The sequence below is a fragment of the Heliangelus exortis genome, chromosome 3 (assembly GCF_036169615.1).
Source record: "Heliangelus exortis chromosome 3, bHelExo1.hap1, whole genome shotgun sequence".
NCBI lineage: Eukaryota > Metazoa > Chordata > Aves > Apodiformes > Trochilidae > Heliangelus > Heliangelus exortis.
In genome coordinates, this window is record NC_092424.1 from 16753948 (window position 1) to 16779424 (window position 25477).

Sequence of the window (25477 nt, forward strand, 5' to 3'; positions counted from 1 at the left end):
GAGGGCTATAAAGAGCACAACTTGTCATACCAGTTCTGACAGATTTTTCTGTAATAAACTGTGATCTTTCACAGGTGCAGTTTCAGCAGCAGGGGTGACACACAGGTTACGCGCAGTCTACTAGGGCTTGTTTTTCTTGTCTTTTGTACATAACCGATGGCTGCCAACGTAACCTCTTCTGAAGGAGAAGCAGCACACTACAGGAGGTGTATCCCGGAATCCACGATGAAGTCCTCGGAGCTGCTAACCCGGCTGCAGAGCTCCGGTGGAGCTGCCCAGCCCCTCAGGCTCCCCTCGTCCTGCGCTTTCCCTCCGCCTGAAGGGGCTGCCCCAGAACCGGACCCAGAGGAAGCCTGGCGGGGAGCTGGCTTGAGAGCCCCCAGGATTCGATGCCGGGGCCGGGCATGAAGCAGGCCATGGAAGGCCGGCTGGGTGTGGGGAGGTTGGACAGAGATCTCCTGCGAGACCCGGGGACCGTCGCCGAGCGGAGTGGTCACCGAGCGGATCGGTTACCGAGAAACCGCCGGCGAACAACAGAGGGAAGAACGCGCATTCTCTGCGCATGCGCCAGAGAGCCCGCCGGCCTTGCCTGCGCCTGCGCGGAGCCCGGAGAGCTGCGCGGCGGAGGGCAAGGCGGGCGGAGGTTGGGGAGGGTTCGCATGCGCCCTGGCGGCCTCTGAGGCGGGGAGGAGGCGCAGGGAGGAGGGGTGGCAGCTTCCCCCCATTTAGCGGTGGCGGAGCGGGCGCGGCGCTTTCCGTCAGCTAGCGCGGGAGAAGCCCGGCCGCCGCAGGGGACTGTCGGAGGGGGGTGGGGGGAGCCACTGTAGCTGCGGCCACAGCTCTCTGCTCCTCCTTCTCCTCCCTGAAGCGCCCTCCACCCCGCCCTCTCCCCGCCCGGGACCCAGCCTGGTGGCCACAAAATGGCGGATGGGGAGCTGAACGTGGACAGCCTCATCACCCGGCTGCTGGAAGGTGAGCGAGGCGCTGGGCAGCTCCGCCTGCCTGCCCTGCCGCCCCACGCTCTGCACCGCGGAGGGCGAGATGGCGCCGTCGCCTCCCCCTGGGGCTGCCGGCGGGGCGGGGGTGCAGCGGGCGAGGCGGGCTTGGTCCGCGGTGCGGCCGGGGGAGCTGGGGCAGCGTCTGCTCCGCGATGCCGGGCCCGGGGGGCGGCCGGGAGGGGGGTTCGAGAGCCGACGCGGAACCGCCGGGGCCGGCTCTGCCGAGCCCCTCGGAGGGAGATGGGGAGCTCTGAAGCGTCCTGAGGGCGCTGGTGTGGTTGTGCGGGGTCTGTCCTCCTTGTCTAGGTGAAGTGGCGGCTTTCCTGTGTAAAAAACAACCCTAACAAGTAAAAACAAAAAAACCCAAACCAAAGAAAACTCAAACCCGTAATACAAAAAGAAAAATGGGGAGAAAAAAAAAAAAAGCCTCGATTCTTCCTTTTCTCCCCGATGCAGCTGCCTGGCTTGGGGGCGAGATGGAGAAGCCTCTTTAGCTGAACTATGGGCGGCTTTATCCTTTTTTTCCGGACGGGTTAGTTGCAGTCTTTCCGAGTTTAAAATTATGTGTATAAAGCTGCGTTGGGTATGGAGTTGCATGTGTGTAAGTGTCGGTGGAAGCAGAGGGATTTAGTGGGCTGAAATTCCTTTGCTTGCCTACGAGATAGTCTCCAAAAGTGGCTCTGGTGGATAGCTAATAAAAGCTGTGAAGGCTTTTGTGTGTATTAAATAGCGAGTCTTTCCTTTAAAGTAGGGAGACCGACGTACCCTCTGCCTTTAGAGAACCTGAGGAAGTATTCCTAGCACTTTCTTTCTGTTTAAGCCATGTCTTGAATGTTTAGTCTTAGGCCTCTTCTCCAGTTAAGCTTTCGTTCCACGTTCAGCAAATACCTGTTGGAGATGAGAACCCGAGGGCGGGAATGCGCTGTTCGCTTACTTATTTCCTCTATTCCTGGGGTACTTGGATCACTTTGCTAGGCGGCAACTTATAGAAAAGAATTTCTGGAGTATGTACACAGTTCTAGGTGGGAAGTAAGTTTTACAAGTCTAAAAGTTTTGTTCAGCTGAGTTACTGCAAAGCAGAGTATTTAGGAGTTTGAGGATTATCTTTTTTAGGAATTGCTATCTGCTTTTTTTCACATGCGAAACATAATTGTAAACACTTAAATCAATATTTTAAAATGAATAAAGGCTTTGAGCAATTGTGCTTATGTTTGTGATTTAAAGTATGCCGTGTAGGATAGTGTGAAGAAACCTGCGGGTATTATCAGTCGAAGTTTATCTTTAATCACTAATAGAGATAAAACATCCCTTTTTCTGGATGTTGAAATACAGATTATTAGGTAGATTTTTAAGACAAACCAAATAGTAACGTAGTAAACATTGACTTTGCAGTGCAGATATTTTTTTGACATCAAAATGAGCATGCATGTATGGTGGTGGATTAACAGTGTTTGAAAGGTACTTTTTCTCTTTGCTCATTAGTGTAACTACTTAAATAGGTTACTTTAAGAGGAGGGGATTCTGCAGTGTTTTGGTATGCAACTTGGATTGTTCTCTATTACTCTGCTTATCCATGTTTGCTACCTTTTACAGGCATCATAAATATTTGTGTTGCAACTTTCTAGCTTTTTTTGTTATGGGCCTTGTGTCCAAGCAACCTAATCTGTGTTTTGTATTTCATAGTACTTTAATTTTTAGGGATATGTATGTGCAACTTCTGAACGAAGCTTTGCTTAGTTTTTCATCTCTGAGGCTGGTTCTTCCTCTGAGCAGAGTTTAGGAAGATCCTTAAAGAAAATGGGGTGGGGTTTCTCTGCTTGTCATCTGCTACTAGTAGTAGGAGTGCCCTGTTAAAATACGTTGTGTCCACAAAGCAATAGATTCTTGCAGGGTTTTTTTAGAAAAACAAAACAACACAACTATTGAAAGATTGCATTGTGTATGAATTCTTTGTGCTTCCATTTAATGTCTTTTATTTGTTGTACTTCTAGCACTTAAGATTTTAAACTCTAGTTCAAATAATAATATTTCACAATGAAGCTTTTTTTGTACAGTTGACGGTTCACAATCTGGAGCTTGTGCTGCTGCTTAGCTGACCTGTTCTGATAAAGTAAATACGAATACCTCCCCACACTGCTTGTGCAGAAAAGCTTCTATTGACTCATATCTGGAGCAATTAGTTTACAGCAAGTTTTTTTTCTCCATTACTCACACTTCAGCTTTGACTTAAAGGATAAGAAAACATGGCTTTTGAGCTGTAAAGGTGTACAATAAAATAAGCAGAAGTAGTTTTAATGAAATGTCATGACAGACACGTTAAGTCCTTTTATTTACTTTAAGTGAAATGGGTGGCTTTAAATTTGAATAGCCAGCTACAGTTGTCTCTTAGTGGCTGCTGTATACATCAATGTTAAAGTCTAGCAAATACATATCAAAAGCCACAGCAACAGGAAACTTCCCTGCTGTCATAGGGTTGCTGCTTGGCGACACCTGTTTCTAGGCTGTGATGTTATCCATCATGAGTGCTTGCTCTTTAATTAGGTTACTCTTTTTATCTTTGTTGCTTACCATGGTGTATCTTTTGGGTTATATGGATACATTAACTTGCCTTTTGATTGTAATTACCTATTTTAGATGTAGTGGGTGTTTTTTCCTTCTTTTTTTCTGAGCTAGCAGCATGAGATGGTCAGTCGCTGAGCTGCCTCGGAGAATTTGTAAAGAACATCTTCCCAACCCTGAACGTGTGTGCATCAAAGCTTATCTGAATACATACACATTTTGGAGATCTTTTGAGTACTAGAAGCCAGATGGATTAACTCTTGACTTAAACTGGGGATAGTTCTCAGAAAAACTCAACTCATAAGATGTGGTGATAGTCTTCTATGACGTTAGCTTTTAATTTCCACGTTCTTTTGTCTTTATTCGTTGGCTGAGTGGTGAGTTTAGGAATGGTAAGAGCCTATTCAGAGTTGACTTCTCTTGCAGAGTGTTAGTACTTGTGTACTAGTTAGTGATGTCTTATAAATCTATTTGGAGAAAAGTAAGACATTATGCATGAAGTCTGAACCTCAGTAGCAATGCTTTTCTTCATTTCTGTTATCTCCAGACTTAAATTTCTGTTTGTTTCTTTACTAGAAGAATGAGGGAAATGCTAGTGCTCCTAGATGTGTGCCTGACTGATCTTGGAGATACGTTTAGCTTTTTTATAAGATTTCTTTTGATAAAGAAATCACTTATTAGTGAATATGCAAAGATTTACAGGTCCTGGAAATAGAAAATTCTATAGCTTTGGGAGCACTTTTAGACTAATGCATGACCATGAAAGCGAATAAGCCCAATTTAAGACTACTTCCTTCTTGCACAGTTACTCAGAATTCTAGTCATGGGGCAGACTTAGATGCTTTATGGCACCCAAAAACATGATCACCTCATTTTTGCTTCAGTGTGCCTTTTTATTCTTTTTCCTTTTTATTTTTCTTTTTTTTTTTTTTTTTTTTTCCTACCTTCCCAGCTATGCCATCTGGTGGATAGATCTTCCCAGCCTATTCTAGCTTTTGGCAGCACAGTGATATGCACGTACACATGATATTGACATGAGCACAGCAGACATTGAATATGTTGTGTTCTGCCCCACCTAGACACACCAAATATCCCTCTGTGGGAAATGCCCTGAAATTTTCAAAGATGCTGAGCTAAACTGATACACCAGGCTTACATTTAACCCAGGCTCTAAGCTACTTTAAGCTTTAGGGATGTGTGGAAAAGTTCCCTGTGTAATAAAGCAAGGATGCTGCAGTAGGTGTGACCTTACTTGTAAAAGAGTGCTGTGGATGGCATTGGGTAAGACTGCTGCATTTCTGTCTGGGTGTTTACCCTCCTGTTTCTGTGCTGTACATCTCTCAACATTTCTGGCTGTAAGGCAACCCAGCTGGACTTTGCTTTCTGCACCTTCAAATCTATAGGCATCTGTATCAGTAAACACTAAGGACAGTACCATATGGAAGAGAGGACGTGCTTGAGGAAACCCAGAAAAATAGTAGCCTTAAATACAAGTTGAATTTCTGTGAAGAAAGTTTATTTATATAGCTGTACAAACATATATAGCCTGTTTGTGCAAGACCTCTTGTTTGCCTAAATCTAGCTAACCTATTTTAAGCTAGCAGTTTGAAATCACTTGATGGAACTTAATGTGCATCTGCTTTGAAACAGAATTATTTTTGGTGAGTCTGGCAGGGCTACTAGTTCTGGTAGAACTGATCCACCAAGAAGGCTGGGAAATACTAATCCAAGAGGAGAGTTGGCAAACTTCAGTAGGTGTGAAGAATGGTTATTGCTTCAATGTTCATCTCAAAGTGTTTTTTATATGATTGGCTTAATAAAAGCAGGTTGCACGCAGTGTTTGCCCTCTCACGTGGTGACTTCTAAGAACTCTGCAATCTTCAGTTTCATCTGATTTCAGATGTCTTGTAGGTTGTGATAAAAATAGTAATGTGAATTACTAATTTTTTCCAGTGGAAGTTGGATTTAAATGCTTATGAAAGAATTGAGATTTTCCTTATTAGTTTTAAATGCCGTAGAAGTACCAGGCCCATGAATTGTGGTTAATAATGTCTGTCTTGTTTGGTTACCATCTTAACTAATAACCTATCCAGCCAGGTCTGATGGTGTGGTGTGATACAGCAGTAGTGCTTGCAGTTCCACAGGCTCTGTAACTGATACTGAGAAAGAGAAGCAGTGGTAGAGAAGAAAAATATACCTTAATGAGCTGTTGCAGAACAATATAAACAAACCATGGAGGTGCATCTAGAATAAACAAGGATTATTACCTGTTTGGTGTGAAATCATTGGATAATCTGCTATCAGAGAAAAATTAAGTAGGAAAACTTAAAGGAATTTCTTGCAAATAGTGTATTATTAAAATAGTCTTGAGAGAGAGAAATTAGGCAATTTTCATATGTTTTGAGGACAGTAGGTATTGTATTAACAGGGGGAAGTTAGAAGACTGGTGTTTGTTTCTGGGTTTGTACAGCAGAGCAGCTATCAGCTGGTTCATCTTTAGCTTTATAAGTGCATGACGAATGGGATGGTTGGCTTGAAAAAGTGCACAGAAGGCCAAGAACGTCAGGCAGTGTGTGCTAATTTTCCTTTTTTCTGACAGGCTATTTTCACGGTTTTTACTTGTCTTATTTAGTATCTTTCTCAGAGATAGAAAGCTTTTGTGTGTAACTACAAACCATATTATTACTAAATACCTTATAAACTGAAGAGCAGCAAAGGTCAAGTTAAGCCCAAGCTTTTTGTATACCTTCTCGGTACTTTTGGGGAGTAACTTTGTAATCTGCCTCTGCCTTCCTCAAATTTTAGGAATTTCACTAACACTGTCTCAGGGAAAAATTAAGTCAACCTTTGAGAAAGAAGGAGAAATTCTTTGTTTCTTTAAGGTTTTGTGCTATCCTAGCCTTCCAGGTGGACTAGAACAGGAATTGTCACCAATTTGTATAGTACGGCATAGTGAGAGCCTTCTACCTTACGTTTTGCTGGTGCTGAGTTTTAGGAGCAAGTGTAATTAAGCAAACAGTAAATGTAGACCAATAACAGGCATTCAGGTTACACCTTTTGCTTACATAATGGAGTAACTAATGTGATCTCGTCCTTTGGTCTTGAATTCAGGAGTTCTTGAAGCTGTGCATGATACAGAATAACTGAAACCTTAAGCTAATTTATGGAACCTCTGTGTAAGGAGGCAGGTGATCCATGGAAAGCAAATACAATGGACAAAGATTGTTCTAAGGACACTGGCATGTTTTCATAGGCTTATTTGGGTATCCCCTGAAGCAACTTGGATACTAGTTTCTAATGAAGCTCCTTCTCTGTTCAGTAGTATGCATTTTAAGAATGTAAATTCATGTTTGGGTGGAAGAACACAGTTTGATTGTTTTCTTGGTTCGAAAATAAAGTCTTGGGCAGACTGTGCAGTGAAATTGCATTTGATGTTAGTCCATCCAAGTAAAATGATTTCATAAGCCATCACTGTGTTCTTCAGCAAAATGCTTAGTATTAAGGACATTCAGGAAGAAAACTCCCTTGAAAGTAGATTCTTCTGTTCTTTAGAATAATTCTTCTATTTTTAGTGGGGAGTTTGGATGATGTATCCTCGGAAAGGTGCAGGACTCTGCTCTTTACACCATGCAGAAGAGCTTTATATTCAGCAATACATTTTTTTACTGATTTGAGCAAAGCTCTGACAGACCTTCTTTTATATTATGGTTGTTCATCAATGTAACACACGAATGCAAGCCATTCTTTGCTTAGTTCTGTTACAAAAATCCTGAAACTGAGAATCTCTGTTGCTGGCTTAGTTCTCAATGTTTTCTGCAAGATAGGGAGTGGCTGTTTGTGGATGACATCTTAATTTAAATAACAGAAAATATTTTGGGGGAGTAGAAGTTTTGCTTTCTAAAATTAAAGACATTTTTTAAATCCAGGGTAGAATTTCTGACTTAAAACTGAGAAAATACATAACTTGAATTTAAAAAAAAGCTGAGAGCAGATAACTTCAGAACATGGGTGTGTCTTTTTTTTCCAAGTTACTGGGATTGCCATCTTTGACTTCCAAATCCATTCTGCTTCTACCATTAGGAGATAGTTCAGGATTCATCAAATAACCAAAAGTACTTGAATGTACAAGAAATAAGTAGTTAAATGTTTTATTTGTTGATCACCAGTTGTTAAATATTCCACAGAAGGTCGGGGGGGGAGCATAAGCATGTGGGAATTGCTTATATGCAATCTGTGAAATTGCATACTTGCTATCTTGTGTTGTAGTTTTGGGTGTTTTAGGTATACTCTGGGAAAATAGTTCTCTAAAGCCATGATTTCAGGAATAAGTTTGGTTGGAGCTATTGTGAAAGCAATCAGAACAAGCTGCTTATTCCTTCACTGGTTGTAGATCAAGTTCACTGTGGATGTATTCTTCAGCTTGGGGAACTATTTATATTACATTTTTGGTTTATTGTGTTATTGTGCTAGGAAGAAAAGACCATTGCAATGTCAGACTGTCCTCACAGTGAAAACTTTTCCTCTTGTGTTCAGTTGGAATCTCCCCTGGAGACACTTGTGCCCATTACCCCTTGTCTTGTCCATGTGACTCCTTGTAAATAGGGAGTCTCCATCTTATTCATAGTCCCCCTTTAGGTACTGGAACATAATAAGGTCTCCTCTAAGCCTTCTCTTCTCAGGGATGAACAGACCCAGTTTGCTCAGATTCTCCTGGTATGGCAGGTGCTCCAGTCCTCAGATCATCCTCATGGCTCTTCTCTGGACCCTCTCCAGCCTGTCTGAATCCTTTTTGTACAGCAGGGACCAAAACCGAACACAGTACTCCAGGTGCAGCCTGACAAGTGCTGAGTGGGACCATGGCTTCTCACCGTGGCTTCTTGCCATGAGAGAATCACCCTCTTGAAGATACAGTTCACTCTGCTTGTTGTTTCTGGCCACCTCTATTGGCCTGTGCTGGACATGGCCATGCCATGAGCCTTTTCAGTTTTCTTCCTACCCTTTCCTGTCCCCTCTGAGATGATTTACTTTCTGAATATATGTGTAATTTATAAAATGTCTTACTCTGTGATTCTTTATTTCTGCCAGTGATGCCCTTGTTGATGCAGCCCGGCATCCTGTTGGCTTTATTTGCTGCTGCAGCACACGGTTTGCTCATGTCAAGCCTGTTATCCACCAAGACCCCCACATCCCCTTCCACAAGGCTGCTCTCTACCCAGGTGGATCCCAGTCTGAACTGCACTCCTGGGTTAAAAGGAGGCTGCTTCCTAGCAGTAATGCTGGCCAGTTGTTATGAGACTTGGGAGAAGTCTGGGGTTTAATTTCATGTGATTGTTTTGTTCAATATACAGGACATGTGGTATTGTAGAACACAGTATAAATGTGTAGTAGGACAGCTGTACATACCTCAGCTGATGTAGTAATTGAAGAAACTTCTATTAGTGGAGCCACAAAATGAGCAGCACTGTTACTTAGTGAGAGGCACACCAGAACCAGTGTGGCACAGTGGCTTAAATGTTTTTTTTTTTTCCAGTTCACAAAGGAGTATGGCAGCAGGTTATGCTCATAGAACTTCCAGCTGCCAGTTCTTGGCCCACTTTTCTTAGTGATATTTTTCTTTCTCTCCAGGTATGCCTTACATAATTCGCTACTCTTAGGCATGAATTTGGAGTGATCCAAGAAATTTTTTTTTTTGCTGTAATTTTTCCTTTCCTGCCCCTGTGCAACTCATGTCTCTGGTTACTAATTGCTATTAGTGGACTTGCTTAGATTGCTTATGAAAGGTTGTGTAGATGCAGAAATCATATCAATACTGATTAGAGCAGCTTTCGCAGTACTATAGGATCTATTGTGCTAAAATAACAGCCTGACAGTACAACACATGTAGTTGCTTTTATTCTCATATTGCCTGTATTAATTCTCTTTATTGCCTGCTAAGTAACTTTGCTTTAAGCTCTTTGCAGCAAATGCTCGTCATGGCATAGAGCTATGCATGTGGGATTGTGTATTACAACAGGAATTGGCCCTATCAAAGACTTCTGTGTAAATCAAAGCTTGTTTATGGAATATGTCTTAGATTAAAGAATTAATTTATGTCTAATGTTGAGAGGCTGTTTCTGCTCTGGGTAAATGATAACCATTAAAAATTATGGGTTGCCCCAGTGCTGTTAAAGGCTTTTTGTGAGCTACAGATTTTATAATGCATGCAGCTATGATTTGTATGTTTTAAGAATGGATAGCTTTAGTAATTCATAAAGTCTGCAAACCATCAGCTATGCTCAGTCTCATTCTTGTAAATCTTAATCTTAAATTTGTTCTTGGACATTTGACTTTTGAAAAAATAAATGTGGTGAGAGGTGTTCTTGTTTACAATCTATGCAGTGCTCAACTGAGTAAAGAAAAGGTCAACAAAACTAGCTGTAGAGCAAGCTAGTGAAAGATGTGCTTGGTGTTTCTTGTGTACTTGTAACACAGCTGTGGCACAACTGTTCTGAATGAGTACATGGTGATCCTACTTGGTGAACCTATCAAGGACTGAGGCTTCCAGAGTGACAGTAGCTTCTAATTTTTCAATATTCAGTACCCTTATTATGATTGGAGGGTTGTGGGAGAGGACTTGTCTCAACTCTACTGTTGATGATTATTCCTCAAGAAACCACATACTTTTTTCTTCTAATGTAACTGAGCTTACATGTTGGCTGTGTGGAGCTGTTGAGTGTTCAAATGGAGGGAGGAAAGTGCCTTTGCACAGGTGTGCTTGCCCAGATTTGTATCCTTTCCAAGGGCTGGAAGTAATTGCTATCAGTAGGTGTGTGTTGCCTCCCCCTCTGAGAGTCACGTACTTGCCATAGTTGTAGAAACCTCTTATATGGAGAATCCACACTGTGCTAATAAGTTACTGGCTATTTTTTTTGTTTTTTAAGGGCTTAAAACATTTAAGGCTTTACTGTGAAGAGTAAAAAAATAACATCAATACACTATATACACTGCAGCAATTAATTTTGAAGTCAGGAATGCAAAAATCCAGCAGCACTTAAAGCCTCAGTCCTATGAAGCAAATATTCACACCTCCTTGTGAGTTTCAAAGAGAGCTACAGGCTGGTGTTATAAGAAATACCGATTAGATCAAAATTACTGAGTATTTGAGTGCCTTCCTTGATATGCTGTGTCAGTTTTGGACTTGCTGCTTAGTCTGATGCTACATTGCTCTGGCAGCATTAATGCTGTATTTGGTGGGCTTTCCCAAGGTTAAGTTATGAAATGAGTGTATGGAAAAAGTGTGCAGTTAAAATCACTTCCTTTTAAACCTACATGAATGGCTTAATTCTGGTGTTGCAAAACATGAAAATAGTTAAATACAGTTTATAGAGGAGAAATAGAACTGAAAAGCTAGTTTTGCTGCATGCTGCTTTGGCATGAGCTTGATGTGGTAAGCCATGGGTTTAAAATATATCAGTTGTTTCAGTAAAATGATAGCCATTGTGATGTTAAGACTTCTTTCAGATGGAGCTTTTTTTATGTATAGTGACAGTTTGTTGCACCTTTCAAAACAAGTTTCTGGTCCATGAAAGAGATCATTATAAGTTATGGAAATGTAAATGTTTGAAAAGGCAGAGTTTTGGAGCATTTTGGTACCTCACAAATTGGTTAGTCAAGTCCTGTGCAAAGCTGTCACCCCTGAGATTTATATTATTTTTGCAAATAATCACGTGGGGCTGAAGATTATCTATAAGTGCATCAATTAGCACATGTTTAAGATGTGATGAAATGGAAGCCTGTAGGCATTCACTGTTTTCTAGTTATTTGATTGTGTCTAATGTCTGCCTTTGTATTCTTCTAATATGTAAGCCAACATCTTAGTGCATGAAGAAAAGCAAAAAAAAAAACCAAAGTTTGCTTTCTCAAATAGAGTTGAAATCTTAATTAGCAAAAGGAATGTGACTTACCATATGGCACATATCACCTGGTACTGATTCAGAGTGTCACTGAAAGAACTACAGTGTGCCACAGTCTTGTTCTTGTGGAATTCTAGAAGTGAAGTATTCCCTGTGTATCCTCACTGCAGGTAAATTAGCCCTCCTGCTATTATATCCCTCAGCCTGGAGGACCAGGATCTAGAATCACGTGTTCTTTTCCCTGCTTGAGAAAACCATTCTTCCTTTCTGCCTAAGCAGTTTCTGTGACTGCTTCTTAACCTCAGTTTACCAAGTGTGGTGTTTATTAAAAACAAAATTTCATAGCACACTGATATAATGGTCAGATGTACAGTTACACTGGGAGATATAAGCCAGATGTGATAGAGCAGAATCTTTTGAGCTTTGGACTGTAGGATGAGGGGATGACTTAGGAGAAACTGTTTCCCCTTATATTCTTTTTTTCCTCACTGCAGAATGTAGATCATGATATTGATTTCCTCCGTAAAATGTTGTTTCTTTAAGGGGCTAAGGGAAAATAACAACATTTTTAAAGGGAGATTATAGTAATTTTAAAAAATGTTGCAAGCTTAATCTTGTTTTTTAAAGGGGGGAAGCAGGCAAGCCAGGAATTTATTTTGTGTGAAGGACTAGTTAGTTTTGAAAGCATTTGTATTTGAACTGCTAAAGTTTCATACCACCTTCTCTTGTAGGTACTATGGTGGTTCAGTGCTGAATGTTTCTTCCACCTACAGCAGATGGCAGAACAGCATGTTTGCCTGTTTTAGACACTGACACAGTCTGCCTTATTAGTTTGAACTCTCAAGTTTGGTTTATGCTGAGATGCAAGACTGAGCTGGATCACCCAAAGTGCAGACACATTTGTTCTGTTTTGCTGCCTCATTGAAGACCCATTAAAAACCTCTGACAGAGGAATCATAGATATTTGTGGAGAGAAGCAGCTGTAGATAAACTTGTCTGAGGATGTTGGTTGGAATGCAGTGATATGTGAATGCTTTTGAAAACTTTAGTGCTAAGTATAGGTTTTAGTACCTGACTTATTAGTTTAGGGATTTTGATTCTAATTAGAATGTATTTGGAAGTAAAGGCTCCAATAACTCAAAAGCCTTTATATATGAATGAAGGTTTCCTTAAAATTTCATAATTTTTAATGTGATGTTCAGAATAGGGTGATTTCAGCTGCTAGAGGTGTAAGTGTGCATGGTTTTTCTTTTTTTTTTTTTCTTTGTGTTTAGTTAGCCCTGTGTAACTCTGATCCTAAAGAAGTTTCTGTGCTAATGTAAAAGTGTTTTTAGGATTTTTATTCTTGGGATATTTTGCCTATTGTGAATGCTCTAGCATAATGGGACTGTTAATTTAAATACTTTTTTGAAGTTGCTATATATCCAAATGTTGATGAAAGTAAGGCTTAAATTGTTCTGAGAACCTGATTTAAAAGAAATGACTACAGACATTTAAGCACAAGTTACCACAGTATCAGAGATTAATTTTAGAAGTTTCTGGAATTTCGTAGGTACGTTGGTATGTTGCTGGCTTTTTGTCAAATACAGATGTCAAATAACAGCTCACCTGCACTTACCTGTTCCTGGATAACTGTGTGATAGTTACCTTCAACTTGTTAAACATCTCATTTCAGTACGAGGATGTCGTCCTGGGAAGATCGTTCAGATGACCGAGGCAGAAGTTCGGGGCTTGTGCATAAAATCACGGGAAATATTTCTTAGCCAGCCTATTCTCCTGGAACTAGAGGCACCTCTGAAAATTTGTGGTATGTAAGCTTTGTATGTATGTGTTTTTATGTAGGTGTTTTAATCTAGTTCTGTTCTAGAGGAATTGGAAGGATACTGAGGTATCTGAGTGATGTTATACTGAGTGATGTTGGCTTGGATGAGTCATGTCCTCACAATCTTAAAGGTAACTTTAAGTCTAGGTTGGATTAATCCAAGGTAACAGTTGATAGATTGCTCCTGGTACTAATTACAAGCAAGTTCTGTTGGCATTAAGGGCTGCTTGTGCCCATGTCCAGTGCAGATTTTGCACTAGACTTGCAGATTTTGCCCATTCTGCTTCCCTAGGAACTGCCTGCTTAGAGCTGCTGCTCTTGATGACAGTTTCAGAAATCAGCTTCTTTAAAAATAGCTAATGCTTTAGCTGTTCTTTTGAAAGCATGAACAAAACAAACATATTTACATGTTTGGAAACAGAACACCTCAAAAATAGTGTTGAAGGACATTGTTAATCTTTCAATTGAAAAAATAAAGCTGGGTGCAAACTCTTGAATTGGGCCTAGTTACCGTGTAATAAATTCCTTGAGCTTTATTGCAAGTTTTAACGAACATCATTATTGCTGTCAGGTATTGATAAAACTACAATGTGTGTTCTTTACTTGTCTGAACCTTTACAAGATACTAGATTTGTTCAAAACTGTGCTGTTGTTAATAGTTACTCAAGCTTGTTAAAAACTGTTGCAGAAGTTTTGTGAATACTGGCATGTGACCATCCTTCAACTTCTTAGCAGCAGACACAGTCTTAGAAAGCATAAAATTTCTTGAATTAGGTCTCTTAAAGTGTGATAGCACTAAGTTTGAAGCAGTCTTTGTTATTATTAGCATGCTCAAAGATAGCTTCTTCCTGGCAGATCTAAGGTAGCAGTGTTTCTTATATTAAGATAAAGTTTAAAAAAGCACTAATGGCAAAGTCATTTTTAAATGACCAATTGCTTGGTAGAGTGGGGAGGAAAAACTGGACCAGCTTGCCTAGTAACAAAGTTGAAGTTAAAATCCAGCTTTACCACATTGTGTTTATGCTATGCTGAAAAGCTTAAAGGAGTCTTGTTATATTCCTAGATAAAGAAAAAATGAAAACTGACATTCAGATTGTATATAAAAATATGTACTGCAAAATATAATTAACCTTCAAAGTTATTTTCTTTTTTTTAATGGAGGTAGTTGAAAAGACTGATCGATGGACAGTACTATGGTAGAAAATGCACAGTTAAATAAGGCATTTTTTATTTTTAAATTGGATTCCAAACACAGTGATAGCACCAGAAAGTGTCAGGTACATCCAAATTCAATATTAAAGCAGTTGTTCAAAGATGTATTTAGATAAAAGTGAAAGAAACATCACTTTCATCAAAGGCAAAATAAGCAGCTCTGCTGCTTTGAACTAATATTTTAGTGTGTTCAGGCAGTGCCTGAAGATCCATTATAGGACTGGCTTCTCCTGTAATCTAAGTCAGTCCAAAATAAGCTTTTACATCTTGAATTGGATGTGTTTTAATGCAAGATGAAAGATACTTTTATGTAAACATTCATTTTAAAATAGGTGCAGTTTTTACTTTAAGACTTCGTATCTGGTAGGCTTTAATTCAACTTGTACCCATATGAAGCTCTATTTTAAAATGCCAGGTGCCTTGAATTGAATAGTAAATGCTTTGGTTCTTTTACAGAATTGTTTCTATAAATTGTTCCTTTGCCCTTTGAGTGTTTTGATCCCTCCAGCTTATGTGTGTAACTGAAAGTAGTTCTAGACAATGAGCACAACTGTAGTATTCTTTCTGTAGTATGTTTAATTAGTAGTTAATTCTCCTTGAGTGAGGAATTGTTACAGAAGTCTGTTCAAAGGAGGAAGTATTGCATTTCTCATGGAAAAAGTAAAGATGAATATAGCTATGTAATCTTCTTACTACTGTGTGCTTTAATTTAAATGTGGAGCATATGGGTTGGGGAATATGTTGTCTTTTAAGATTATGGAAAAAGTTGTAGATATGCATGTGTTGGGTTTTTTGTTTTTTTAAGGCCGTAGTAGTTAGTGCTTTACTGGAGAATAGCTGTACACAACAGAGTTGGGATTTGGTGCTGAACAAGCACCAAATGAGAAAATGCATTAATGGAATGCTCACCGTAGGGGACCTGGAGGTACTAAATTTATACAGCTTGTATTGAGGGCTTCTTGTGTAGCTTTTTTGCATTCAGTCACTTTGGTAATGAATTCTTCAGCCAGCTGGAATGCTTTGCCTGTATTCAACAAGTTACTCTAGATCAGTTTTGGTATCATCTTTGACTTTATGGGTAGCTCACAGATGGTTAGCTTTGGCTAGTCCAGAACCATCATATGTTGTGGTGTTGTAATTGCTGCTTTGAGGTGTTCCATAGAAAGCCTGCTTAACTTAAAAGCTGGCAGTGTGATGAGTAACATGAGTTATTTATTTCTCAGATACACCTGCAGGATTGAGTGTCTTATAATGAATATCAGTCTTTAAGTCTCTGTACTGTTTTGATATGAATAATTGCATCAAAAGAGGAGTTACCCTAATTGCTGGATGATAGCAATCTCAGTGGTGTTATGGGGAGGAGAGGCAGTTTGACCTTTGCATTAAGTGCTCCCTGCCAACCCAATGTTCAATTTCTCTTACAGCTTCTTTACTGATCTGTCTTTGCAATAAATAATGTGACTTATTCTTAGCCCATTGTATTCCTGGCCATGTAACTGTTCAGTTAGAGATTGTCCTTCTGACCTTGGTTTAATTTTAACAAATTAGAGCCTGCTTAGAAAGCATCAACTTGATTGTGAAGACTTCTGTAGCTTTTCATTTTCAGGTTGGTTTCATGACTGACAGCAGTTCTGCAAATGCTGCGGGTTGTTTACATTTAGTCAGTGCTTCAGTTTGTAATAGTAACATGGTTCTCACTTTTCTGATGCCTGTTCCCAGTCTGTTTTTTAAACAAATATTAATATTTTAAAAAATTGATAATAGAAAGTCACTAGCTGGCTTAAGTTCTTGATTTGTGTACTTTTTATATTGTTGCACTAATTCTTATTAAACATTTCCTTATTCAGGTGATATTCATGGTCAGTATACAGACTTGCTTCGACTATTCGAATATGGAGGGTTCCCACCAGAAGCTAATTATCTTTTCCTTGGAGATTACGTAGACAGAGGCAAACAGTCTTTGGAAACAATTTGCCTATTACTGGCATATAAAATCAAATACCCAGAAAACTTCTTTCTCTTAAGAGGAAATCATGAGTGTGCTAGCATCAATCGGATATATGGATTCTATGATGAATGTAAGCAAAACCTTTTTATTTTGAAAGAATGTTATAGCCTAATACTGTTTTTCCAGTATTCTGTGAACCTGCTTTGATACTTTCTAAAAGTACATTTCAAACCAAAGTTAAAGTCACTGTAGAGAATTATTATTATTATTTGCTTTTCTCCTGTTCTTTTGAAATGCTGTTTCAGGAGATTGAAACTAAAGTACACTTACAGAAATAATACCCCGTGAAGACAATTTGCTAACGTTTTTGGTCAGTTTGTGATATGTATTGTAGGTTAACTTTAGGAAAACAGTCTTCTCTTCCTAATGACACCCACTGTTTTTATAGGCAAGCGAAGATTTAACATTAAGCTGTGGAAGACCTTCACAGACTGTTTTAACTGTCTGCCTATTGCAGCCATTGTGGACGAGAAGATCTTCTGTTGTCATGGAGGTAAGCTGGTTACTGCTTTTAAAATCTGTCTAAACTGATACTTGGGTTAATGTTATACCAAATGGAGTGTGGATGTGGATACCTAGCTGGACACATTTCACCTTATGTTGTCTCTAAAGGTTGCTGTTATGCCTTGTGCTTTTCTGTGCATCTGGCAGCAGACACGTCATCCTTACCACATGGCCCTCTGTGCCTGAGGCCTGAGCTTACATTGTCACCCCTAGCAGTGAAGTGGAAGAGTAACTTTCACAGGTAACCCCAGCTCTACAGTGCTGGCCTCTTCAGCTGGTTTAAAAGATATTTGGTAGAAGGGACCACTGCTGTCACAAAGTCAAGCCTGCTGCTTGAAGACATTTGTTAGTCTTACAGGGTGTCAGCCATGGCTTGCTTTGACTGCATAAAACCTTTGTTTTTGGAAAATCTAAATTCTGTGAGTACCTGTCCCAGTGCTTGCCTGTTCTTGTGAAAAAATACTTGGTGCTGATCTGAATGAGGCTTGTTGCTTGTCTGAATATTGGGACATACATGGGTGCTCATCTTTGTGGAAGGAAACTCCCTATGTTTTTACAGGCAATGATGCTTATGAGGGTTCAGGACATTGCAGAGTCAAACAGTTGACAACAATTTCAAATTATTTGTAAAAAGAGCCATCCTGCCTTTTAGCAGCTGTCTTTGTGACTGTGTCCATTAACAGGCAACTTGATGCCTTGCACTGAGTGATCCAGAAGTGATCTGGCAGGTGTCACACTTGCACTGTCAGTGAGATTGTTAGAGATAAGTGGAGTGAGAGCACTGCAGTAACCTCTATTTTGACTGGACAGCTGTCTTTGAAATTAAAAATACCAGGAGCCTAAAGTTCCCAAGTAGACTTTTCCAGTCTTTGTGAAGTTGAATTGATGGCTTTTACTTACAGGTATCTCTGCAGGAGTTCTGCCTGTATGGAACATGCTGTAAAAATCACCCTGGCTCTTCTTGCATCTTGTGTTGTAAGCTTTTGACTTCACTGCCTGCTATTATAAGCTGTCAGAGTTTTATGCATAATATGCTCTGAGAGCATGAGAGACAGGCATTAAAGTCTGCAAGTTTCCAGGTAGCATTGAAATGTTAGAGAAAGTCCTTGTTTTCTTACAGATCATCTCCTTTTGTTCTCAGTCAGTGTGGTGTAGTGTCTTTTTTTTCTTAAGAGATGGTACCTGTCTTAAAAGTTAGATCTTTTACTTTAGGAATGTAAGATACAAAATTACTTCTTACACTGAGGTAGCCAATTATCAGTGGCTAAAACAGTTTACTATTTTAAAAAAAAAAACTGACAAAATAGTTTTTTTACTATTGCTTTACCTTTTTGTATCTTGTTTGATTCGTGAAGCAGTAGAGAACAAATGGTGACAAAATACTGTGGTGTTTCAGGGAAACAAGCTTAGGTGGGTGGTAGAATGTAATCAAGGAAGTTTAGTAGCTAGAGTAGAATGGTGTGTTCTGTGAAGATGGTGGTATGTTTGTGTCTATAAGCACTTGAAACTTGAGTCATGAGCAAGAACCCTAGAAAGCTGTTTTTCAAGAAAAAATGTCAAGCTTTGTTATAAATATATTGGGTGTTAGCCTGTTTTTTAATCAAGTAGGCTTTTGTGCATATAGTATGTTTTGAGAATTCTGTCATGAAAACCAATATTTACTACTTTATTGAATGTTCCTGGTCCCTTAATTTGTACAGGCTTCATCTGTAATGAAAATTACATCACTTGTGGCTGTGAAATAAAGTGGGAAGATTACTAAATGTGCTGTGTGCTCCTAATAAAGCAAAGTGGACTTTGAGCACATCAGTATGTTTTGCCCTTTCCCTGCGCTTCTCCAATCCTATCCAAACTGCATTCCAGATCCCTTGAAGTCATGGACTGTCAACGCCTTTTCATGATGTTGCTACTATAATAAACACTGAGGCAGCAGCACACACCATTCAACTCTGCTGGAGGTTGAAGCTAGCATATAGATATAAGGTAGGTGCCTTTTTTACTATATTGCGCATTTTTGCATAGTTTATTTTAAATATATTGTCCTCTGGGATATATAATCAAACTTTGCAAAACCGCATAACATAGTAAAACAAAAGGCACCTAACCTACCCCAGTAGACTATCTGCAATAGCTTGAAGCCATGACTCAGTTTTTTATTTTTACGTAGACTTTTCTGGGCATCTGCTGTTCAGAGTTTTGTGTATCACAGTTGTCACGGTTTAACACTGGCCCAGCAATTAAACTGAGTAACAAATGCTCTCTATTAATCTCTCTCCTCCCTGATAAGAAAGGAGAGAGAATAAAGGAGAGAGACTTATGGGTTGGAAACTAAACTACACAACTTTAATGAAACAGTAATGATAAATAGGAAAAAATTACTAAATACATACAAATATACAAGAAAATGGATACCACATTCCTCCCTCCTTTCCCCCAATAGCTCTCACGTCACCACCGAGGCTGCAGGGCAGCCCTGGGAAAGTCCAGGCTGGACTCCTGGAGTCGGCAGCAGCTGGGAACTGGAGGCAGGAACACACAGATAAGGGCTGGCACGGATCAGGAGCACAGGCAGACAAACGGACAGGATCCTTCCAGGATGCCGGGTGAAGGAAGGGAGGCAGGAATGGCAGGAAGGGCAGGCAGCCAGAAGCTGGAAATCAATGGCTTGGCCCTCGTGATCCCTCAGATTTATACTGAGGATGACGTATATGGGATGGAATACTCTGTTTGGTCAATTCTGGCATCTGTCTTGCTGTTCCTCCCCAAAGGAGGGATGCAGGTGGGACCTCTTTATATTTTCCTCAGCAGTGTCCTTGGCTCTGCATACCAGTCTCTAGCAGTAACTATAAACATCGAGTGTTATCAGTCCTAGAAACACACAGTGTCTGAGAAACTTGCTATTAATTTCAGCAAGTGCAACTGCTTACAAGAGATATAGCTAAAAGCAAAAGTACAAGACAGAAAATCGCCTTTATCCTGGCCCAAACCAGGACAACAGTATAAACCAAGCCTCTCTTGCCATCCCTGTATCCAAATGTTCATGCAGTTGAAAGGATCTTTCACTGTATGCCTTCAGTCACCTCCCTCTCTTCTCTGTCCTTCCACCTTGCTCATACAAGTAATATTTTGACCTTTTCTTAAAGCTGTCCCCTTGACTTCTGATTTTGCTCTTTATCTCACCTCATTAAAGCTTATTCTATAACCATTCCCAACTTTCTCCCCTTTGCTCTTGATTTTTATTCTGTATGATATTATCCTCTTATCTGTGACAACACTGTAGTTCCAATCTTTGTAGACCTTATGTGATTGCTTCCAAGGTTCTATAAACTTACAGTGCATGTTGTAGTGTCACGCTGATGGAACACATTGGACTTACCACGTTGGATTTAAGCTCTGAGATGGAAGCCATTTTAGTTTAGGATACTAGATTTATGTAATTTCAAGCTCTGCAATCATTTTTCTTGTGATGGTAATGACAATGAAATATTTGTGAAGTCGAAGTCTCCTTGATAATCTTATGTAGCATCCAAAGAGACTTGAGGAGCTTCCTGGATTACACTATAACAAATAACTGTCATTCATATTCTACTAATTCCATGTATCAAGGGGTGGTTCAAATTGAGAGCCTGGATTTGATGAGTCTGCCAGGAGTGATGACAATTCATTTTTAGTTTTCCCTTAGGGAAGGAGTGGTCTTACACCTCAAGAATATGATAGTGTATTGAAAGACACTTTCTGTGCTTAGCTGTCATATATGACAAGACAACTTAATTCAATTGTGTGCTTTTCAGTTTTCTTCCAGTAGATAGCAGTGATCACTGTAGTGACAGCAGCTTGACAGTGAGCTTTAGTGTAGCCTGTGTTTGCATTCTTATTTCCTTCATGTAATGCTGGTCATGTACAATTTTGTCTCAAGATCTGAATTTGAGACATTAGCTATTTATTTTTGTGCAGCAGGAGTTAGATATTTGGGAAGAGGAGACCTCTTGCATGGTTACAAAGAGTTCTACAGATGTGCAGGGAGTTTACAGTGGTGTAAAACAGCACGAAAATTAACAGCTACAGGGTTGAGGCATGGTTTATAAAGTACTTTCTTTTAAGGTCTTTATGTTTTGGGTGCAACTTGAAACACTGAGAGCTGTAACCTATGAGGTTACAGACTGGTTGTGCTTATTTCACTGAAATTGTCCCTTACTTATCTCGGGACACGTTGCTAAGTACATTTAGAGTAGAATCCACATGCCTTTGTGCTAATATAATATGCATGCAAATAGATCAGTTCTGAAAAAAAAGGAAGTGGTAGGTTGATCAAAGTTTAAAAGCTATCTAGCTACTTGAATTTACATTAGTATCCATATTGTCTTAAATAGAAAGGATTAAAACTCCTATGATACACTATTTAAGGTAAGATTTCTGCCATCCTTCACAACCTCAAAGTAGTACTGTGGAGAACGATTTAACAGGCTGATGAGGTTAGAAGGCTTTTGTCATAAGAATACTTCTACAAATATAATTCAAGATCTTAGTATTTGGAGAATAATTCATTGAGTCTTTATATCAAGTGCATTGGGGTCCTTGTTCTTGTAACATTGTGCATTGCCACTGTGCAAACTCTGTCAGCTGGAATTATTTCATGTAGCGACTTCTTTCCAGTTATAGGTTTTCTTCTATCATGTCCCAAGTTCTCGACTGAGTCAAATGGGTATGGCTTGCTAATATGAAATATGCTTCATCACAAAGTAACTCTTTATGCTCTATTTCTAAATTTGCAACCTCCTTGATTAGATAATGTTGGCCTAAGTCATTTAAGTCATTTCAGGACCATTACTTAAGATGCTAGAGCATCTAGTATGCTGTCTTTCATGCCTCTGTGCCTCAAGTAGAAAAAAAAAGCTGTAGATTTTGTACTTTTAAGCTGTTCAAAGGGTGGCTTTGGAATCCCAAGCTCTGATTGTAATTACGTGTTAATATACAAAGACACAAGTCCTTGTGATAAATTAGGTTTTTGAGTAATTGAGGTACTGTGGTTTTATAAATGACTTAAGCAGCTGAGCTGTAGTAGTTTACCACCTTGTGCTCCTCCATTGCAGTTCCACAGTCTAATACTTGTTTACAGCAGTCACTGCCTGCTGCTGAGCTGATGGGTTATAAAACACTAAATAACAATGATCTAACTTATGATTCATGTCATAATTGAAGGCTGCTTTGGTTTGTGATCTTTTAAATCTGGGTAAGGAATTTTCCTTTAGCTTTTTTAAAGAAAGGTGATGGTTTTAAAGAAGGTCATCTGGAAATGCTGTTTTTTTTCTAGTAATACTCTATTAGTTTTCTCTAGTAAGTGTTTCAGAACATACCTAGTTGTAGAGTTCTGTGCTGTGTGGCTAAAAGCATAGTAGGAAAACAAAACCCCTTACTAATTTGTTGTGTCTGTCCCTCTGTTCAGGACCTTAGTTGTCTTACTGCACAGTGATTTTTTTTTTTTTATTACAGTGGAAACTGGATGTTGAAACTCTAATTATGTGTTTTCTGGAACCCTTTTTACAGGTAAAATGTGTAGATAAGTCACCACTTTTCTTGTACTTCCAGGACTGTCTCCAGATCTCCAGTCAATGGAGCAGATCCGGAGAATTATGAGACCTACAGATGTTCCTGACACAGGTGAGTAACACGGAATTTAGTATAAATAAATCTTAATAATGGAACAGGCTTAATCAATTTCTGTACATGCAGTGCTTTGACTTTGAGAGCAGCCTCTTTTTGACTTTGTGAGCAGCCTCTGTTCACAGTACAGTATTCCTTTGAGTCTGTGCTGGGCATGTTCCTCATGATTGCTAAGTTACCTGACATGTTAGAAGCTATTACTCACATTGCTGATGTCAGAGCAGGTTAGGATATGTTAACCAAATATGGATACATGATCCCTTTTTGCCTTAAAACAAATTTAGAAGTCTAATAAAATAATCAAATTAGACTAAATAGCTAGTTCTTCTTCCTGCCTTGGTTAGGCACACCCACACTTTAATTTATCAAGGAACATAACTGTCCAAAGCTTGCCTGAGTATCATTTAAAGTATTTGGGCTTCTCTCTACTGGAGGTCACGTCCCCTTCGTCTTTAAGTTTGTAAAGTGTAGCTCCTTTTTCACTGTGACTGGGATTGCAATTCCTTATCATCAGCAAGTTTGCTGATGACACCAAGCTGGGAAGAAGTGTTGATCAGCTGGAAGGCAGGAGGATTCTGCAGAGGGACCTGGACAGACTGGAGAGATGGGCTGACTCCAATGGGATGAGCTTCAACAAGGCCAAGTGCCGGGTCCTGCACTTTGGCCACAACAACCCCATGCAGCGCTACAGGCTGGGCACAGAGTGGTTGGAGAGCAGCCAGACAGAAAGGGACCTGGGAGTCTGGATTGACAGGAAGCTGAACATGAGCCAGCAGTGTGCCCAGGTAGCCAAGAAGGCCAATGGCATCCTGGCATGTATCAGAAACAGCGTCGCCAGCAGGTCCAAGGAGGTGATTCTGCCCCGGTACTCAGCCCTGGTGAGGCCACAGCTTGAGTACTGTGTTCAGTTCTGGGCCCCTCAGTTCAAGAAGGATATTGAGGTCCTCGAACAGGTCCAAAGGAGGGCAACCAAGCTGGTGAAGGGACTCGAACACAGATCCTATGAGGAGAGGCTGAGGGAGCTGGGGCTGTTCAGCCTGAAGAAGAGGAGGCTCAGGGGAGACCTCATTGCTCTCTACAACTCCCTGAAAGGAGGTTGGAGCCAGGCGGGGGTTGGTCTCTTTTCCCAGGCAACTCTCAGTAAGACAAGAGGGCATGGTCTTAAATTGTGCCGGGGGAAGTTCAGATTGGATATTAGAAAGAATTTTTTCACGGAAAGGGTGATCAGATATTGGAACGGGCTGCCTGGGGAGGTGGTGGACTCGTCGTCCCTGGAGACATTTAAAAAGCGACTCGATATGGCACTCAGTGCCATGGTCTAGTGACTGTGGCGGTAGTTGTTCAAGGGTTGGACTCGATGATCTCTGAGGTGCCTTCCAACCCAGCCTATTCTATGATTCTATGATTCTATGATATCAATGTGTTAGTCCCAAAATTCTGTTCTTCTAGTACATTAATACTTAGTATATAGTGCTGGATGCAAATTGCTAGTGCTTTCTGTACAATGTTCTTTTGAATGGTTTAAATAATAACCTTCCTCAGTGTCCCATTTATTCTGAATTTTGTTGTTAACTGTACTGTTGAGCAGTACAACGGATTATTTTTTAAAGTGTTAAATTTCAACCATGGTGTGATACAACTTGCTGAGTAGATACCATATCTGCTCTCTTTTTGAAAGTGTGTTTTTTAAACATTTAAATTTACAGTTAAATCTTGGAATAGAAGAATTCTGCTTCCTCTGATGTTCCTCAGTGCTTACACAGAGGAGTGATACTCATCTGCTGTCCCTTAGACAACATTTCTGTGCCAGCTGGTATATATACACTTGACACTGGGAAGCATTATTAGACTAGTAAATGAGTGTTTCTGTAGTATAAATTACTACATTGTTCTTCCTTTTGTGATACATATAATTCTCTCAATGCATAACCAAATGCATGTCAGTACAAATGCTCAGTCTTTCCGTTTGTCAGAGCTATCAGAAAAGGCAGTCCTATGCAACAGGCTAAAACCACCACATGAGCCACCCCCAGGACTGCCCTTGCAGAATGTAGTTTTGGTTTCCATGGACACTTCACTGAAATCATATGTATTCTTAGTACCTCCTAAAAATAAGTGTGAAGATTAAAAAAAAAAGTGTCTTTTCTCTATGGAGTGGTGTACAGTCTCAGTTTTGCTTTCAGAAGCAGTACCCAGGTGTTAACCAGCAGAGGTAAAAGGGACCCATCAGAGGCATGTGTGCATCGGGTACAGTTACTTAGAAAGTCTTGGTCTTTTGGACTTACTTGAGGCAACTGCTATTACAGAGTGGAAGTAAATTTTTTTTAAAGTGAAAAATAAACTGACGAAGTCAGACTTCTGTGAAAGTTCCAAGTTCTTAGCAGCTGTGCCTCTTTGGAGGGATGTTACTTGGTGAACATTTGTGTTGCTAGAGAAATTTTTGGTAGATGTTTATGGGAATTGTATGAAGAGTAGATCATCATGATGGCTTTTTCTAGGCCTTTTCAACATCAGTTGCAGTTTAAAGACGTTATTTTTGTTGCATTTGTATGGTGTTTGGAAGTTGTTTGCTCAAATGTGACTCAGTATTCCAACTTGCATCTTTTGCCTTCAGTAACTGTTAAAGTAGCTGCATTTTACGAGGGCAAGGTATAAATTGTGTTTTGGTCAGCATTGCCAACCATGTGCTTATTAGGAAACTGTAATCTTGAATGTGTGGGGTGGGCTGTGCTGGTCAACCTAAGGTATTGCAGTGGTACATGTTGTGTATGTTCAAGTACAAGCATTCCTGGGCAGCATAGTTTAGACAAATGTTGCAGGG

At 40.0% G+C, this 25477-nt stretch overlaps 1 protein-coding gene and 1 long non-coding RNA gene across 2 annotated transcripts in view; one reads left to right on the plus strand and one right to left on the minus strand.

The window, feature by feature from the left end:
- Positions 1 to 576: 576 nt before the first annotated feature.
- Positions 577 to 25477, plus strand: part of PPP1CB (protein phosphatase 1 catalytic subunit beta) — a 30610-nt gene continuing 5709 nt past the window's right edge. The window contains exons 1-5 of the mRNA XM_071739410.1: positions 577 to 972; positions 13125 to 13256; positions 16331 to 16561; positions 16880 to 16984; positions 22582 to 22653. Coding sequence (XP_071595511.1) covers positions 921 to 972; positions 13125 to 13256; positions 16331 to 16561; positions 16880 to 16984; positions 22582 to 22653 — 592 coding nt within the window. The 5' untranslated portion in view covers positions 577 to 920. The remainder of the gene's footprint in view (positions 973 to 13124; positions 13257 to 16330; positions 16562 to 16879; positions 16985 to 22581; positions 22654 to 25477) is intronic.
- LOC139794182 (uncharacterized) lies at positions 725 to 11748 on the minus strand. The gene is made up of 2 exons (XR_011724999.1): positions 11501 to 11748; positions 725 to 1321 (listed from the first exon to the last, which is right to left on the minus strand). It is a non-coding gene; the product is annotated as an uncharacterized lncRNA (long non-coding RNA).